Source organism: Silurus aristotelis (assembly GCF_946808225.1).
Source record: "Silurus aristotelis genome assembly, chromosome: 7".
Lineage (NCBI taxonomy): Eukaryota > Metazoa > Chordata > Actinopteri > Siluriformes > Siluridae > Silurus > Silurus aristotelis.
In genome coordinates, this window is record NC_139580.1 from 6,639,344 (window position 1) to 6,657,129 (window position 17,786).

Below are 17,786 nucleotides of genomic sequence, written 5' to 3' on the forward strand. Positions count from 1 at the left end.
AATATTATATATATATATATATATATATATATATATATATATATATATATATATATATATATATATATATATATATATATATATATATTTTTTTTTTTTTTTTTTTTTTTTTTTTTTTTTAATGCAGGGTATAAATTAATTTATATTCAGGGCTTCCTATAAGTACAGGAGGCTAGTATGTGAAAAATACAGTAGTTATATATTTCACCTCTCTGTCTATTCTATATTAAGATCCAAGCAAAATATATATGGGGGGTGTAATATAGGGGGAAGGGGTAACACTTGGTGACATTCTATGCCCCCTATGCCCCTATTGAGGAATTTCAGATTTGAAGTTAAGAACAAAATAAGAATTAAGGAATAGGTTGCATCTATTTTGTGCATTAGTTTATCGTTGTTGGTATTTTATGAAAACAAGAGAAAAACTAGATGATCGGTCTAAATGACATTTCGTCGCAATACACTGGATAACTAAACAGATATTGCTGATGGAGAACTGGTACTCGAGCAGTCAAATGTCACTCGTTCGGATGAGGAGAATTGGAGAAATGGAAATGTCTGCAAAAAATGTATTCAAGTCGGACCATTTCAACCATTGATTCATTTCCATCATGGGATGGTAGAAAGTTCAGGAAAGAAGGCATGTGAGTTATGAATGGCTTGAATATAGTTCTGCCCTTGATCGGAAGAAAGGATGTTGTTGATATACACTTTATAATTTTTATATAATTTGCTGAAGAGGTTCCAAAAAACAATGCAGTGCAGAACCCCCCCAAACCCCCCCCCCCCCCCCCCCAAAAAAAAAAAAAAAAAAAATTGCTCTGAATAGTGCAATATGCCAAATGAATGTAATAATTTGCAATAACAGGACAATATATTACTTCTGTTTGGTTATAAGTAGCGTATGTGTGTGTTAAAGTGTTGAAGAGGCAGGTGAGTCCTGAAGAGCTGCAGACACCTGGAGGGAAATACCTAAAGAGGATATTCACTGTGAGTATCATACACTTTAAACATGATGTGATCTGCAGGCCTGGTTTCACTTTTTTTTATCGGTCCAGGCACTTTTTATTTTTCTGGATTGAAACGTGTTTTATAATAATATACAGAAGAATATGGATGATCGTGTGTAGATTGTCGGGGATGCTGTGGGCTGGGGCTTTGTTGTGAGAGGCAGCAGTCCGTGCCACATTCAGGCTGTTGATCCAAGCGGACCAGCTGCTGCTGTTGGAATGAAGGTAAGAAGCAGGGAAATGTGGAAAAATATGACCAAGTGTGTGGAAAAATGTTAATTTAATTCTATAGGTGGTTAGTAAGTTAACAGGTTGAAACTCACTAAGGTGAAATTTCTGTGATAAAAACATTTGATTTGGCAACAAAAGACAAGAACAAATGATTAAAAAAAATAAGGTGAAAATATCAATCAAACAGGTACGGAACAAATAAACAGTAGTTCAATTCAATAATGCAGGAGCAACTTTTTGCAGAGCTATACCTTAAAGTTTACTAATAATCCCATAATGCATCTGTGGAATAGAGCAGCGGTCCCCAACCTTTTTTGCGCCACGGACCGGATTAAAGTCGGACAATATTTTCATGGCCGGCCTTTAAGGTGTGGCGGATAAATACAACAAAATAAAAAGATACGACCGGCATAAAAACTGGTATTTTCTAAATATAATAATAAACGTGACTCCACTGTGTTGTTGTTTGTTCATTTTGCTCGCTTGGGGGTTGAATTTAGCGGTAATGTATCATGTTTTAGTGGCCGGAGCAGTGTAATAAGTCTAGATATGGCAGTTTAGCCTTCGAGTAAAAAGAACAGTGTTTTATTTAAAGGGTGGCTTTACAGCACAGTGAAATTATTTCACATACCCCAGCGATGTTAGGAAGCTTGGTTTATTGCACATGATACATCACCCCTGGACCACAGATGGTTAAAGGCCTTGTTTAAGGGCCCATGAGTGGCACAGATTTGTATTCCACCCTAGAAGCCACACCTAATCATCGATTGAGAGCCAAGCCATTTATTTTATTTATTATTATAATTTTTTACGTACATACATACAAACACACACCTATATATTGCAATATTCTGCGATCTTTTGCATTTTCAGTGGGATGATAAGACTGAAAGTGGGGCTTTTGAAATGAAGCGTTGTTTTAAAAGAAATTCACACATAATGTGTATGTAATGCTCAAGCATGTCCTGCATAAACCTGGTGTGAAAGAGCTTCTTCATATGTAGTCATTTTGAGATGAAATAGGACAAAAAACAGGTATTTGCAACAGCATTAATTATGGCATTTAACAGAAGCCCGTGTCCAGAGCAATGTGCGAAAGTGCTTCGTGTCTCTATCAAAGAATAAATCTTCACTGGTACCCTAGATTATAAACTTAACCTCTTAACAGAGTTGTAGGCTGATTTTATTCTATACATTTTTTTTTAACAAAGCAAACTTGGAAAGTGTTAGTTTAAGTGTTTTAGGAAGAGTCAGGTCTTCACCTGCCGCTTGAAGATAGCCAGGAACTCTGCTGTTCAGACAAGTTCATTCCACCACATGATGCCAAAACAGAGAAGGGCCTGCAAGGCGCTCCGTTAGGTTTGCTGTAGATTCTCTGCAGTCTCTTTGATAAATTCCCTTCGTGTCCTATTATCAGTTTTGGATGGACATCTTGTTCCTAGTAATGTCACTGTACTCCCTTTTTCCTACACTTTTTAAAGATGGCCTTCACAGTGTCCTAATGTTCTGTAATGTTTTGGAAATGATCATACCTCTTTCCTCATCCACAGTCTTGTATTTGCTTTGTAAACTCTTTTTGGGGATGAATTCTGGATACATGCACCAATAACCCTAACCCCATTATAAAAGAGTGTACATACTTATGTAACCAGATTGTTTTACGGTTTAATGCTGTATTTTTACATAATGGGAAAGTAACATCATTCCATTGCATATACAGTGTTGGCAATGCTCTTGGGATAAACTTATGGTGAGTAAAGTTAGATGTAGATCTTTTTACATTATATGCCTACATTTGAATGCTTGAATGTAATTCTCAGTGGCTGAAAAATTGTATAATATACAGAACATATCATATACAGAACAGCGACATAACAATTTGCCTAACATTAAAAAATGAGAATGTAAACCCAAAATTGATAAATATTCATGGATGCGTGTGTTTAGGTGTGTCAGTTTGTACTGTGTGTAAATGGAGTGAACGCCTTGGAGATGGACTATCGTACGGTCAGCCATCTTATCCTCACCGGGCCTCGTACTGTTGTCATGGAGGTGATGGAGCCACTCGACTGCTGAGGACACAACTAAAGGAGTTACTCTCAAAAAATAAAAAAAAATTTGAGAAATAAGTACAATATTGTGAGCTGCAATAAGATTTAGATGGTGACCTTAGAGTTTTACATTACTCAAAAGAAAAAAGGGCCAAAGTGTATTATATTTGACCCCTTGTCTAATGCAAAAAAAAAACAAAAAACATTTATATAGAGTTTCTAACATGATACATTGGTAAGCTATACCATCAAAATGGTTCTCAGTGATTAGATTTGAGACATCAGCAGATGTTTTGTTATGTAATATACCTTCAGTGCTTATTTCCACCTAAAATCTGCACACAATGTCTTTTGTTCTTTTTTTCTTATAGAAATATATTCAAAAACATATGAATTCCTAAGCACCAGACAGCACACAGTATATAATTGAAATGGCGATATGAGAGAAAAGTATTCGGACACTACATATAGAATATAAATAGATGTGTTACATGAAAGTGTCCTTGAGTAAATGACACCTTGTAGCATAAAAGACCATTAGATAAAAATATTTTACTGTAATGGTGAAGTTGAATGAGATTCTGAAAGCTCTCAGGTACAACATTATTAATATTCAAATGGAAATAGCTGTGCATAGGCAGGGGAAACAACTTCAACATTCCTGTCAGAACAATTAGGTTGATAATATGGAGATGGAAAGCTCGACTAATTGTTCCTGGACAGGTGTGCCATTCAAGATTTCATGACATGCCTTCAGACTTATGATAGAGAAAATAAGAAAAAAGCCAGCAGTCACTGAAACTGAGTTGCTAGATGGCCTGTACGTATCAGTTACACAGTTATCTCTGTGAAGCACAAATAGAAGCATAGACATGTCCATCTAAAAGCATCTTCATGTACTCACATACCCACAGGGCTCTTTGCCAATAGTAGAGCTCTCACTATGTGGAAAGAAAAGGGTTGTGGAGGATTTCTTAAAAAGAACATATCCACAGTGAAGCATGGGGGTGGGAGCTTTATATATCATAGGACTGTCATGATTGTCTAAAGCATGAATGGAGAGGCATACTGGGATGCATTAGAAGATAATTTAATCTTCATCATCAAGATGGCATGAAGGTGGTGAAAACATTTCAGTAAAACAACAACCCCAAACATACAATATACAACTCACATAAAAAAAGGTGCAGGTTCTTTTATTGACCCACTAATCTCCTAACTTTATTATAGAGAAGTTGGAAATTTACATCTCTGTACATATTTTTAGTAGCAGTAGCTCAGTGGTTAAAATCTTGACCTTCTATTCAGAATGTTAAGAGTTGAAATTCCAGCACTGCCAAGCTTGCCCTTAAACAAGGCTGGGCACCTTTAACTACTCAGCTGTACAAATAAGATAAATAAAATAAATAAGCTCGTGATAAGGGGGTCTACCAATGCTTGTAGTAATTCTTTCCATAGATGTGTACAATTTCCATTGTCTACATATATATTTTTTTTTTACACATATCTTTCATAAATACACACTTTTTTAGATATATTTGTAAGTACAAAGTCACACATTATATGTATTAAATTTAAGTGGATTTATGCAGTGGACATTAAAAATAAGAGGATAAATATTTATTAATTTCCCTCAATATATCAGTAGTTATTAATGAATTGATGGCAGTTTTCAGTATCAAACTAAACAAACTGTATTTATATTTCTATATAAAATGTACGAGTGAAATATGAGAATTTAACAGTGCTCTGGTAGATCAGTTTATAAATCTCCGCTTAATAACATACTGAACTCTTTATTGAATGAATAAATAAAGTTGTCAATCTTTTGAACATCATATATTTGGCTCAGTAATTTGGTACTCTGGTTATTAATGTGCTGTAATTATAGCATTTGCAAAGACCAGAAAAAAGTCACAAATAACAATAAAAAATATTCATACACCTTTAAAGCGCTTTAATTTTTTTACTATAATAAACCATTTAATTCATTACCCTTAGTAATATCAGCTTTAATTTATTCTAGTTTTGTTTATTATAAATGCCTTATTAAAGTATAAGTAATATGTAAAGAAACATAATGAAAATTATTTCTTTTTTTTCTGGCATTTATTTCCAACTAAATGGTATTTTGAATATTGTATACAAATGGCATAAAAACATTATTGAAATTCTTTGTTTTACCTTTATTTGATGGGCAACAATGGCTTTTACATTAATAAATGATTACAAATAATGAACCTGGTTACCAATGATTTATAAGCAATGAATGATTCATTAGTAATAATACATATATCACAATGAGTTAAAAAATAACTAAAATATGATTTCAAATAAAACCTATGCTTTCCTGTGCCCCAAACTCTAGATGGCAGTGTAATCTTTATTTATACTGTTTCCTGGATGCTTGAGGGGTAAATTAATACACGTTTTTACAAATCGATGCTACATTTTCATATATAGTCCAATACACAGTTACTACATTATTACTATTAGATATTTGTATATTTTTGGATTTAGCTTGACTTTTACTCAATTCGTAAATACACGTATTACTATACATTTTATAATGCAGCCCCTTTTAGTGAACAAAAAAACACCAGCCTTTTCTCTGCCAAATATTTTCTAATTTATCTTAATATTACTTTTAAATATTATACAATCCAAAATATTATGTAAAAAAGAATATAACTCGTGTCAGAAAATCTTAGATTAAAAAGCAAAGGTATGTTGGCACGACTATGCAGCGTTTAAGATATTAACAAGTTACGTGCAAAACGAAAAATATAGACTCATTATAAAAGTTAAGGATCGCATTTGGATAATAACACATTTTGGATGATAACACAAACTACACTGTATATAAATGTAATGTTTTAACCCAACGTCACCTACGTCAACAAATCAGTCATCTTTCATTCATTCATTCATTTTCTCCCGCTTATCCGTAATTCGGGTCGCGGGGGCAGCAGTCTAAGCAGGCCCCCGCCTTCGACTGCTGCCCAATCCTCACAGCACCGTCCCTTACGGTCCCTCCTGCAGGTGGTGAGCCCACGGGAAATTTGATCTTTGATGTGATCCGCACACATTTTCAGACATTTGGCCTTTTAATCATGTTCAGATGTTCATGTTCAATTTAAGACATTTTTTTTTATTGTTATTAAACTTTAGAACACACACAACCATGCCAGAGGAATCAAAAAGAAACTAGAGTTAGTGCAGTGTCACTGTGGCTACTCATTCTGTACCAGAAATATGATTTGTAGTGCGCTAACATACAATTTGTTCACAATACATTGTTTGGCTCCTTCACAAAATTGCGCCACTTCCTGCCATTACTAACGCTGGCAATATGGCTTCATTATCATTTTATGTCCAGCTTCAAGAACTTCATGAACAACCACATATGGCTGGAAATGTCCAGTATCGCAGTGCTTTCGTCTCTGTAGTGTATCACACACACTGAGTGACCTGTTTATTAGCAGTAATGCATCACAAACTTGCATAAAAATGCCTTAAGGTTGTTCCTTAAGAATCCTGGCATATATTCTGCTAGCAATACACACAAAGATAAACACAAACTTTCAGATAACATATAAAAGAGATGGTTATTTATTCTGCCCTATTTCACATGCATTCTTTTTTGCTTTCTAGTTGATTGTGTTGCATCAAGATCACACACATTTATACACACACTCAAATGTACCTACCTTTTGGTGGTTTGAAGTAATCTACATCTTGATATTATTTGTCTATAAAAACATAAATATTATTTATTTTTTTCCTTCATCTTAGATAATTTTTGTAATATTTGTAAGTAAAGTCTTCACTATATCTTCTTCTTCTTCTTTTTCTTATGGCTGCTCCCATTAGGGGTCGCCACAGCTGATTATCCATCTCCACACCCCGCTGGCCTCTACATCTGCTTCTTTCAAACCAACTACCTGCATGTCTTCCCTCAGCACATATATAAACCTCCTCCTTGATCTTCCTCTTTTCCTCCTTCATGGTGGCTCCATCCTCAGCATTCACCTACCGATATACCCCATGTCTCTTCTCTGCACATGTCGAAACCATCACAATCTCTGCTCCCTCACCCTGTCTCCAAAACGTCTTACATGCTCTGTCCCTCTAATAAACGCATTTCCAAACCTGTCCATCGTCGTCACTTGCAACGAAAACTTCAACATCTTCAGCTCTGCGATATATATATATATATATATATATATATATATATATATATATATATATATATATATATATATATATATATATATATATATATATATATAAATTGGTTTTTCTTTCTGACTCAGAACTACTGAGGGCCAACGCTGAACTCAAATGGAACACATGGCTGATCATAATTGACTGTTTAATCAACATTGTATGTATTACTGTGTAGAATTCTACTGTATGTGAACACTTTTTAGTGCAAACTGAATCTGGTATGTGGCAGTCAATGATACCGTATAATTGTTAACCTTATTAACTATCTCATGTAAAATGAACAACCTTAAGAACCAAAAAATCTTATTAGCATAAAAGCCTTAAGACATTTATTAGTTATGTTGAAGACTATTAATATTGTGGTAAACCCAAGTCCAATCTAGCTAATGGTTAAAGATTTTTTTTTTTCATGTATTTGCACTGCTTCCTGTCACTAGCAATAAACCTTGACCCCTGAGTCACCACTGCATGGGTTAACAATGGACGTGTGACTTCATTTAGGTCATTCACCATAGATTTGACTTGTGCTAGAGGTTTCTTTTGTCCAACCTATTGTTGATAAACCTTGGACCTGGAACAGGAAAAGACTTGAAACTAGACCCGAAAAATTCTTTTTTGGAAACAGAGACTACGGTTTCTCACAGATTTTCATTCGAAACAAGGTCACCATGGTGCACAAACATTTCTATAGGGACATTTCTAAAGTATTATAAAGTAAGGACATTATGTATCCTGAAACCCACCATTTCCCTCTCATAATCTTTGCAATACATAAAAAAAATTCTACCAAACTGATTCTGCATATCATATCAGCAGAAATATATATAATTTTATTATTAAGATTAAAACAAGTGAAAAGGGAGTAAGACCAGGAACATTTGAGGTGGGTTTAAACTGTTCTATCAGGGTGTGGATGGAAAGAGAAAGGGTGTAGGGGTGATCCTGAAGAAAAAGTTTAGTATGAGTGTAGTGGAGGTAAAGCTGGAAGTTGAAGGGGTGATGATAAATGTAATCAGTGCTTATGCTCCATAAGTGGGTTGTGAGTTGAAGATGAAGAAAAAATTCTGGAGTGAGTTAGATGAAGTGGTAGAAGATGTACCTAGGAATGAAAGATTGGTGATTGGGGCAGCCTTTAATGGGCATGTAGGTGAAAGGACCAGAGGTGATGAGGAGGTGATGGGGCCTTAAGGAGAGGAATGTGGAAGGGCAGATGCTGGTAGATTTTGCTAAAAAGATGGAAATGGCAGTGGTGAAAACTAATTTTAAGCTGAAGGAGGATCATAGGGTGAAGTATCAGCGTGAAGGAAGGTGCACACAGGTGGACTATGTTCTATGTAGGAGATGCAACCTTAAGGAGATTGGAGACTGAAAGGTGTTGGTAGAGGACAGTGTAGCTGTCAGGCAGAAGAACAAGGAGATGTGGCAGCAGGTAAAGAGGGATGTGGCGAAAGCCAAGGAAAGGGCATATTAGGAGCTGTATGTGAAGTTGGATACTAAGGAAGGAGAAAAGGATTTGTAGCGATTGGCCAGGCAGAGGAACGGAGCTGGGAAGGATGTGCTGCAAGTTAGAGCAATTAAGGGATGGAGATGGAAATGTGTTGACTAGTGAGGAGAGTGTGTTGAGAAGATGGAAGGAGTATTTTAAGCAGCTGATGAACGAGGAAAATGAGAGAAAGAAGGTTGGATGTGTGGAGATGATGAAGCAAAAAGTGGATAGGATTAGTGAGAGCAGTGATTAAAAGGATGAAGAATGGAAAGTCGGCTTGACCAGATGAAGCATGGAGATGTTTGTGGAGTTTTTAACACGATTGTTTAAAAGGATTTTGGAAGGTGAGAGGATGCCAGAGGAATAGAGAAGGTGTGTGCTGGTATGGATCTTTAAGAATAAGGGAGATGTGCAGACCTGCAGTAACTACAGGGGAATTAAGTTCATCAGACACACCATAAAGTTATGGGAAAGAGTAGTAGGGAAGCCAGGCTGAGAGAAGAGGCGACCATCTGTGAGCAACAGAGCCAAGGAAGAGCACCACAGATGCCTAATTTACTTTGAGAATGTTGATGGAGAAGTATAGAGAAGGTCAGAAGGAGTTGATTGTGTGTTTGTGGATTTAGAAAAAGCGTACGACGGGTGCCGAGAGAGGAGTTGTGGTATTGGATGAGGAAGTCTGGTGCATCAAAGAAGTATGTAAGGGTGGTGCAGGACATGTATGAGGACAGTGTAACAGCAGTGAAGTGTGCAGTAGGAACGACAGACTGGTTTAAGTCACCACCGGCTTGCTCATCAGGGACAAACTTACACTTATAAAGAACATATTAATTTTTTATTACCACATTATCTGTGTAAAGCTGCTTTGAGACAATGTTTATTAAAGCGCTATACAAATTAAAATTATTTGAATTAAAGTTTAAGGTGGAGGTTGGACTGCACCAAGGATCGGCTCTGAGCCCTTTCCTGTTTGCAGTGGTGATGGACAGGTTGACAGACGACGTCTCCATGGACTACAATGTTTGCGGATGATATTGTGATTTGTGGTGAGAGTAGAGAGCAGGTGGAGAAGAGCCTGGAGAGGTGGAGGAATGCGCTGGAGAGAAGGGGAATGGAAGTCAGTTGAAGCCAGATAGAGTACATGCGTGTAAATATGCGGGAGGGCAGTGGAGTGTTGAGATTGCAGGGAGAAGAGGTGGAGAAGGTGGAGGAGCTCAGGCACCTAGGGTCAACAGTGCAAAGTAATGGAGAGTGTCTTAAAGAAGTGAAGAAAAGAGGGTGGAGTGGGTGGAGAAGAGTGATAGCAGGAGTGACTTGTGATAGAAGAGTATCTGCAAAAGTGAAAGGGAAAGTTTATAGACAGTGGCATTGAGTAAAAGACAGGAGGTTGCGCTGGAGGTAGCAGAGCTGAAGATGTTAAGGTTTTCGTTGAAAGTGATGATGATGGACAGGATTAGAAATGATCTTTTTAGTTGGAAAGCGCATGTAGGACAAAGGGGGCAAAGAGAGAGAGGCCTGATTAAGATGGTTTGGACATGTGCAGAGGAGGGACATGGGGTATATCAGTAGAAGAATGCTGAGGATGGAGTCACCAGGAAGTAGGAAACGAGGAAGGCCAAAAAGGAGGTTCATGAATGTGTTGAAGAAAGACATGCAGGCAGTTGATTTAAAAGAAGCAGATGTAGAGCACAGGGGTGTATGGAGATGAATGATCCACTGTGGCGACCTCTAATAGGAGCAGTTGAAAAAAGGAAAAGAAGAAAAAGAAGAAGAAGAAGAAGAAGAAGAAGAAGAAGAAGAAGAAGATTATTGAAAAATTAAAACTGTAAGAAGAAAGATTGAGATTAAAAGATGAGTTCCATGCGGCAACATGATTCCCACTCCAGTGGGCTCCTCTTAATGTTAATTGCAGTTCTAATTTTGACCAGTAGGTGCAGGAACAACTTTATGGAGATTGAAGAAACACTTGAAAACAGTTTATTTGTCAAATAGAACCTTTTATTTATTTTTTTATCATGTAATTAGTATTTCCAAGGAAATTTCAATCTAAGGAGTAAAATGTAAATGAGGACATTATTATCAACACTTGTTGAAAAGCTTATTTTTATACCGTATATACAAACAGTATGATACAGTGGATCCGTCCTTCTGCTCATATTTTCTTAATGAACATACTCATAACACACTTTTGTTTATCTTCATAATAATGCAATTTTTAACGCAATCAATCTTCTGGTGTCACCCAGAAGAGGGCCAGCTCCCATTTGAGTCTTGTTCCTCCTTAAAGATTTCCACATCATATAGTCCGAACGTTTTTTTTTACCCACGGCTGAATTTTATAAGCACATTATTGCACATTCCTTTGATGTCTTACTTTGAGTTAGACTTGGAAACCTTAAAGTGAAGGAAAAGTGAGTGATGGAATTTATGGGGTGTCATTCCTACTCTGTCATGGCTGTGACCTGGCACTCAGAGTGATCTCGAACTATGCATTCCACTACTCAGCTCTCAGCCTGTTCAGGCACATCTAGCATGTGTGACAGACAGAGAGGGAGGGCAAACAGAAAAGAGAGAAAGAGAGAGATTTGTTATTAGCCTGCAGCTTCACAGGGCTGAAGTTGCAGTATACAAACCTTTTTTGGGCAGGCATTCCTGTGATTCACAAGACGCCCATACTGTATGCCAAGTTTTTGGAGGGAATCTCTAAATAAATTCATTGTAAATGCCAGAATGCCTCAGTACTGACATTCAAACTATTACATTTAAGACACCAACATCTTCTGACCTTGGAATTACTGTATAATAGTCCCTTTTTGATTAATTTAGATAAAGCCTACTAACGTTATAAGGAGTTTTTCCACCAAAAATATTATTGTTGTGGTTCCTTGTACCCCGTGGACCCACTATTCATCCTAATGCTCTTCTCGTGCTCTTATCTTTCTGCTTCCTTCATCTGGAGTTTTCTGCTCTTGTGATTCACCTCCTGTACTTGCAAATAATCTCACAAGGATACCCTAAAGCAGAAACTAAATTCTGTATTAGACAGGTTACATAACAGTGCTTTGCTTGCAAGGGTACAGATAAGCAAAAAATAAATAAAAAATGTGAGCTGTTTGATTGTTACCCCATTTGCTTGTGGGTGTAATAATAATTGTAATTATTATACTATATATATGTATATATATATATATATATATATATATATATATATATATATATATATATATATATATATATATATATATATATATATATATATATATATATTAAGCTGTCAAAAGTAATGCATTAACGCAAATAAATCTTAACAGCACAAATTTTATTAACGCGCGATTATTGCATGTGACTATTTTTTATTAAAAAATTGTAAATGAATAAATATAAAAGAGGCGAAATGAAAACATCCAACACCACACACATTTACTTATTCATTTCACATTAATTGCCTTTCTTTACTCAGATAAAAAAAAAAAAGATAAACTCCAATTTTTTTTTAAACACAAAACATTTGTTTTACTGATCTGTCAAGTCTCAAATCGGCACCAAAATCCGCCAGGGTGCAAACATCCGGCAATTAAACCCGTCTGTGTGGAAACATAGTAAAAGTTCAGTTTGGTGTTCTGATAATTAAAAATTAATTTAAAACACCATAATTACTTTAATCATTTACAAGAATATTTTGTCTTTATGCTCTATGTTGAGTTTGGTTTTTACTAATAATAAACACATCTGCATAAAGTATCAATACAAATTTGAAATGTATTAATTTAAGGTACATATAAAACAGATACAAATGTGCAACTAAGCTGCAATCAATTGTGAGTTAACTAAAGACATGCGATTATTATCGATGAAATATTGTAAACTTTTATTACTATTAAAATTATCATAAACCCATAAACCTTATTTTCAACAGCTCAACCAGTTAGGTTTATAACCACAACAAAAAATGTAGTTTTAATACCTTAAAAAAAGATATTTGACTTTGAAATGTAGTGAAAATAGAGTCCAAATGGAGATACTTCAATAAACCCTGGATATATATATATACAGTATATACACACAAAATATGTGATTGATGAGTTGGCGATGGCTGGTCATGGGCTGCAGGTGTGTAAGGGCCGTGAGGCAAAATTCTGGCACGTGTCAAACTGTCACTCAGTCACTGATAATGCATAAGCAAAATAAATAAAAAGGCAACTATTTATAATAAAGAATATTATAAAAAAGTAATAAAAAAGAATACAATAATCAGAACAGAAAAAGCATTAATCAGCCTCACACCGTTTCATCTTAAATAAAAATTTAATTAAATATTCTTCATTTATAATTAAAATATAAACAAATAAAAAGTATAAAAGTGGGACAACAAATAATATATTCCTGTCTTATTCCTGAATTATTAAACAGGTTTTTTATTAGTCTTTTTTGTGTCTGCTAACACAAATGTAGTAATTACTGATGCACATTCATAATCTAATTAATGCTTTTTCACATGCATATTTTAACATCTGAGAACAGTTATTAAAAAGGAATATTCATTCATTTATTCATTTGTTCTTTTCCAGTAGATGCTTTGCCTGGTCAGGATCCAGACCCTATCCTGGGAACAAATGTAATGTAAGCACCATCAGTCTGGCACATGGCATCACCATGCTCATCTACATTCACACCTAGAGATCCCCATTCCAACATTAGATATTTTTTGAAGGTAAATCCATGGAGAATGTGCACAGACTCTATACAGACATTGACCCAAGATCAAACCACGGACTGAAGTCCGAACTCAAGCTAAGGTTTATTGTAGCAAAGGTAGGCATTGACCAGAGATGCTCAAAGTCGGGCTTTCAGGACAATTTTGGCCTATGGAGACCTTTAATTTGGCCCACAATGCCGTAAAGGAGATATATAAAAATAAAAAAAAAAATGAAAAAAAAAACAATGCCATTGTCACAGGTCTTTATTTCTAATTAAACATTTAACCTAATATTTATATTTATATATAAATATATCAATAAATTTGACTTTTTCATGTTATACGTACAACATGCTTCAGGAAACCCAAACAACAGGTAATTATGGAAAGATCAAGCCAGTGGCACACCAGCAAGAGTTTTGGAAGAATACATTATTAATAATCATCATGAAGCAAAACATTCTCCAGCTTTCTGAAGTGCAGTGGGAACAGATGTTTTTAGCATTTACATCACTGCAGTATTAAATTTGAGTCAATCAAGGTTGATTTTTGGCCCTTCGAAGGAAAATGTTTGGGTACCTCTGGCTCAGTTCTCAGTCAATATAGAACCTCTCATCCAGGAGATATTTGGTGCTTGTAGTTTATCTCTGAAGTAATAGAAGTTTAACCACATCAGATTAGTGTATTTGTTTGTTTAGGATCTTAAAAAGACTTGTTTATGTGGGTTAGGACATTAGGACATACTGTAAATAAGCTCTGAAGGGCTTTATCTCATTGCCTATCATTGCCTTTATCTTTAGGGTTTTCACACACAGTAGGACCTGGACTTTACCAAAAATGGCCTGAAGGACACAATAACATCCAGTGAATGGCAGTTATGCATGCAGAACACCCTTGTTGATGAAAAAGGTCAGAGGAGGTCAGAGGAGATTTGGCAGACTGGTTCAATGCTCTTTGTCATGTGGGGGAGAAAACAGAAATCCCTCGACAGTATCTGACTGCTATAAAGCACTGACACTGAAGACTCCTTCCAAAAATACTATATGCTTCTGTCTTCTTACACTAAACATCAAACCGATTTTTTTGCTGTTTATGTCGAGCATCCACTGTACATCCCTGGGGAACACAATGAAGGATGTTATTATCAAAATGATAAAATTAAAAAGAATTAACAAAAACCTGGGTTTAGTAGATTTATAGATATACCAAATAAAGGTTCTTCTATTACATCGCTTTGCAATAAAGGTTCTTATATGGCATCGCTTACCAAGAAAGGTTTCTTCTATGACATCGCTTTGCAATAAAGGTTCTTCTATGGCACCGCTTTGCAAAAAAAGTTCTTCTATGGCATCGCTTACCAAGAAACGTTTCTTCTATGACATCTCTTACCAAATCACGGGTCTTCTATGGCATCGCTTTCCAAAAAAGGTTCTTCTATGGCATCGCTTTGCAATAAAGGTTCTTCTATGGCATCACTTTCCGAAAAAGGTTCTTCTATGGCATCGCTTACCAAGAAACGTTTCTTTTATGACATCGCTTTCCAATAAAGGTTCTTCTATGGCATCGCTTTGCAATAAAGGTTCTTCCATGGCATTGCTTACCAAGAAACGTTTCTTCTATGACATTTCTTAGCAAATAAAGGTTCTTCTATGGCATCATTTACAAAAAAGGTTCTTCTATGGCATCCCCCTTTTTGGTTCTTTCTGACATCTTTATATTGTAAGAGTGCAGTTTGTGAAGATGGTTGGGCATGCACAAACTTTTGACTTCAGTAAAGGGACATGTTCTGCAGTTGCATGGGAAAAAGAGAATACATTTCGTGTAAGCTGAAGAAAACTGATAGAGGAGTAATGAAATTAAATATAATGAAATAGAGAACCTTTGATGTTCACTTGTGAAGAAACAGGAGAAGCTGAAGACCTGGCCAGGAATCTCACCTTGTGCGCTCGAGGGGTCCATAACTCACGTCGCCCCCTTGAATATACCGATCGCCTACGGGATCCGCGCGCGTGCGTGCTCGCGCGCGTGTGTGTGTGTGTGTGTGTGTGTGTGCGCGCGCGCGCGCGCTCCCCCCCCCCCCCCCTTCCTCGTCACGCGAGATTAAGCGAGGTGAAGGAATGAATAGCTGGAGGGACGGACTGCTGAGCGATCTTGCTCGAGCGACGCGCGCGCGCTCCAACGCCAACACCCACACCTTTAACACCGCGCGCGAACTGAGAACGAAGGCGCGAGCACCGGACGCGCGAGGAGCGACAGTTACTTTTTCAAATCTTTTCAAATCTGTGGGAGTCTACTGACAGTTACACCGTGACCCAACCGTCACTTCTCCAACAGGGGTAAGTTATTACAGAAGATACTTTTCTTCTTATTATTATTAAGTCATAGCTTACATTTGTTCGCTTTTAAAATAATAATAATGTTAATAATAAACATTTGTGTCTATTTGATAGCATTTGATATTGATAGCTGTTTGAGAAGGTATCTCTTTCTTCTCAGCTTTTAGTGTTGTTAGCATGAATAACTATTTATTTATTATTGTATTTATTTCCTCTATTTGTTGGTGTATTTCATTTATTTCAGACATAATACTTACTTTCAAGGCAAATTTTCTACACCCAGTTACTAAAACCTGACATTTTATTAGTTAATAACCAGTCAATGCCCTAATTACATAAAAAAAAATCAATTTTATATATATATATATATATATATATATATATATATATATATATATATATATATATATATATAAAATACACAAAAATATGTGTAAAAAATTTATTTAGCAAAAATGTTTTTCTAAAATACCAGTGATAATTTTTATTTGATTAAATAATAAAATGAAAAGTAAAAATGAACAGAAGAGAAATCCAAATCAAATCAAATATTTTCTGTGGCCACCCTTTCACCCTTCACTTGCAAAACATCATCGATTCTTCTAGGTATGCTTACACTGTTTTTGGAGGAACAGCAAACTTCTTGGAGAATTGGGTGCCTCAAATATTTCTGCCTCTTCATGTATTCTAAAACTCGATGATGTTGAGATCAGGTCTCTTTGGGTGCCAAAACCATTACTTCCAGGACTCTTTGTTTTTCTCAATTCTGAAGATTGTTCTTGATGACATTGGCTGTATGTTTGGGGATGTTGTCCTGCTGCAGAATACATTTGGCGCCAATCAGATGCCTCCTTGATGCTATTGCATGTTGGATAAGTATCGTCTTGTATTTCTCAGCATTGATTCTGACCAAATCTCCAACTCCATTTGTCTCAAACTTGCAGGAAACCTTTTGTTGCATGAAGACGCTCGTTATCACCTGCTACCATTTTTCTGCACCTCAGTCGCTATTCTTTCTTCCATATTTCAGTCGTTTAGCCTTGTTTCCATATCAGAGGTATGGCTTTTGGGTCACAATTCTTCTGATCACTTCTAGCCAGACATCTCCAGACAGTAAATGGTTTTACCTGGGCTCCACTGGCCAGTTGTTTGCTGATGGCACTGCTTTGACAGCTTCTGATGTCAAAGAGCAGTAAGCATGATGTGTCTTCCATCTGCTGCATTACGTTTCATTGGCCAATCACTGATTCTACAGTCCTCAGCATTGCCTGTTTGTGCTATTTCTTGAATAGCACATCTTGAAACTTCAGTCTGGTTTGAAATCTTTGCCTATGAGAGCCCTTCTGTTATGCAGTAACACTACCTTGTGTCTTGTTGCTGTGCTCAGTTTTGCCATGGTCTTCCACAACCTTACCTCAGTAGCAGAGTTTGGTTGTTTCTCACCCAGTGTGAAGCCTCCTACACAGCTGTTCCTTTTCAGTTAATGACTGGGTTTCAACCTACTTCTGAAACTAAAGATCATTAGCACCTGCTAAAGTAACACTGGGGCAAATCATCATCAATTTGATCCTACAAAATCCCTGACATTGTTCAAGTGACCAAAGTGTGCAGAAGGAAGAACCTGAAAGCCAAAGCGTGCTCACACCAAATACTGATTTGATTTTGATGCTGTTCATTTTCTTTCCTTTTTTTTTCACACTTTAATTAGCACTTTTATTTTTAAAAGCAGTCACTTCACAGCATTTT

General features: G+C 36.2%; 2 protein-coding genes across 6 annotated transcripts in view; both read left to right on the forward strand.

Moving 5' to 3' along the window:
• LOC310729451 (DEP domain-containing mTOR-interacting protein-like) overlaps positions 1-5,130 on the forward strand; it is a 7,162-nt gene extending 2,032 nt beyond the window's left edge. For both annotated transcript variants that reach the window (XM_083547623.1, XM_083547624.1), the window contains exons 3-5: positions 920-990; positions 1,131-1,235; positions 3,189-5,130. In XM_083547623.1, the coding sequence (XP_083403749.1) occupies positions 920-990; positions 1,131-1,235; positions 3,189-3,317 (305 nt within the window). In that variant the 3' untranslated portion in view covers positions 3,318-5,130. The remainder of the gene's footprint in view (positions 1-919; positions 991-1,130; positions 1,236-3,188) is intronic.
• A 10,677-nt stretch (positions 5,131-15,807) lies between these two features.
• col14a1b (collagen, type XIV, alpha 1b) overlaps positions 15,808-17,786 on the forward strand; it is a 98,954-nt gene continuing 96,975 nt past the window's right edge. For 3 of the 4 annotated variants that reach the window (XM_083546909.1, XM_083546908.1, XM_083546910.1), the window contains exon 1: positions 15,808-16,040. The gene's annotated coding sequence lies outside the window, so the exon portion shown is untranslated. The remainder of the gene's footprint in view (positions 16,041-17,786) is intronic. The other variant, XM_083546911.1, reaches the window with a different exon arrangement.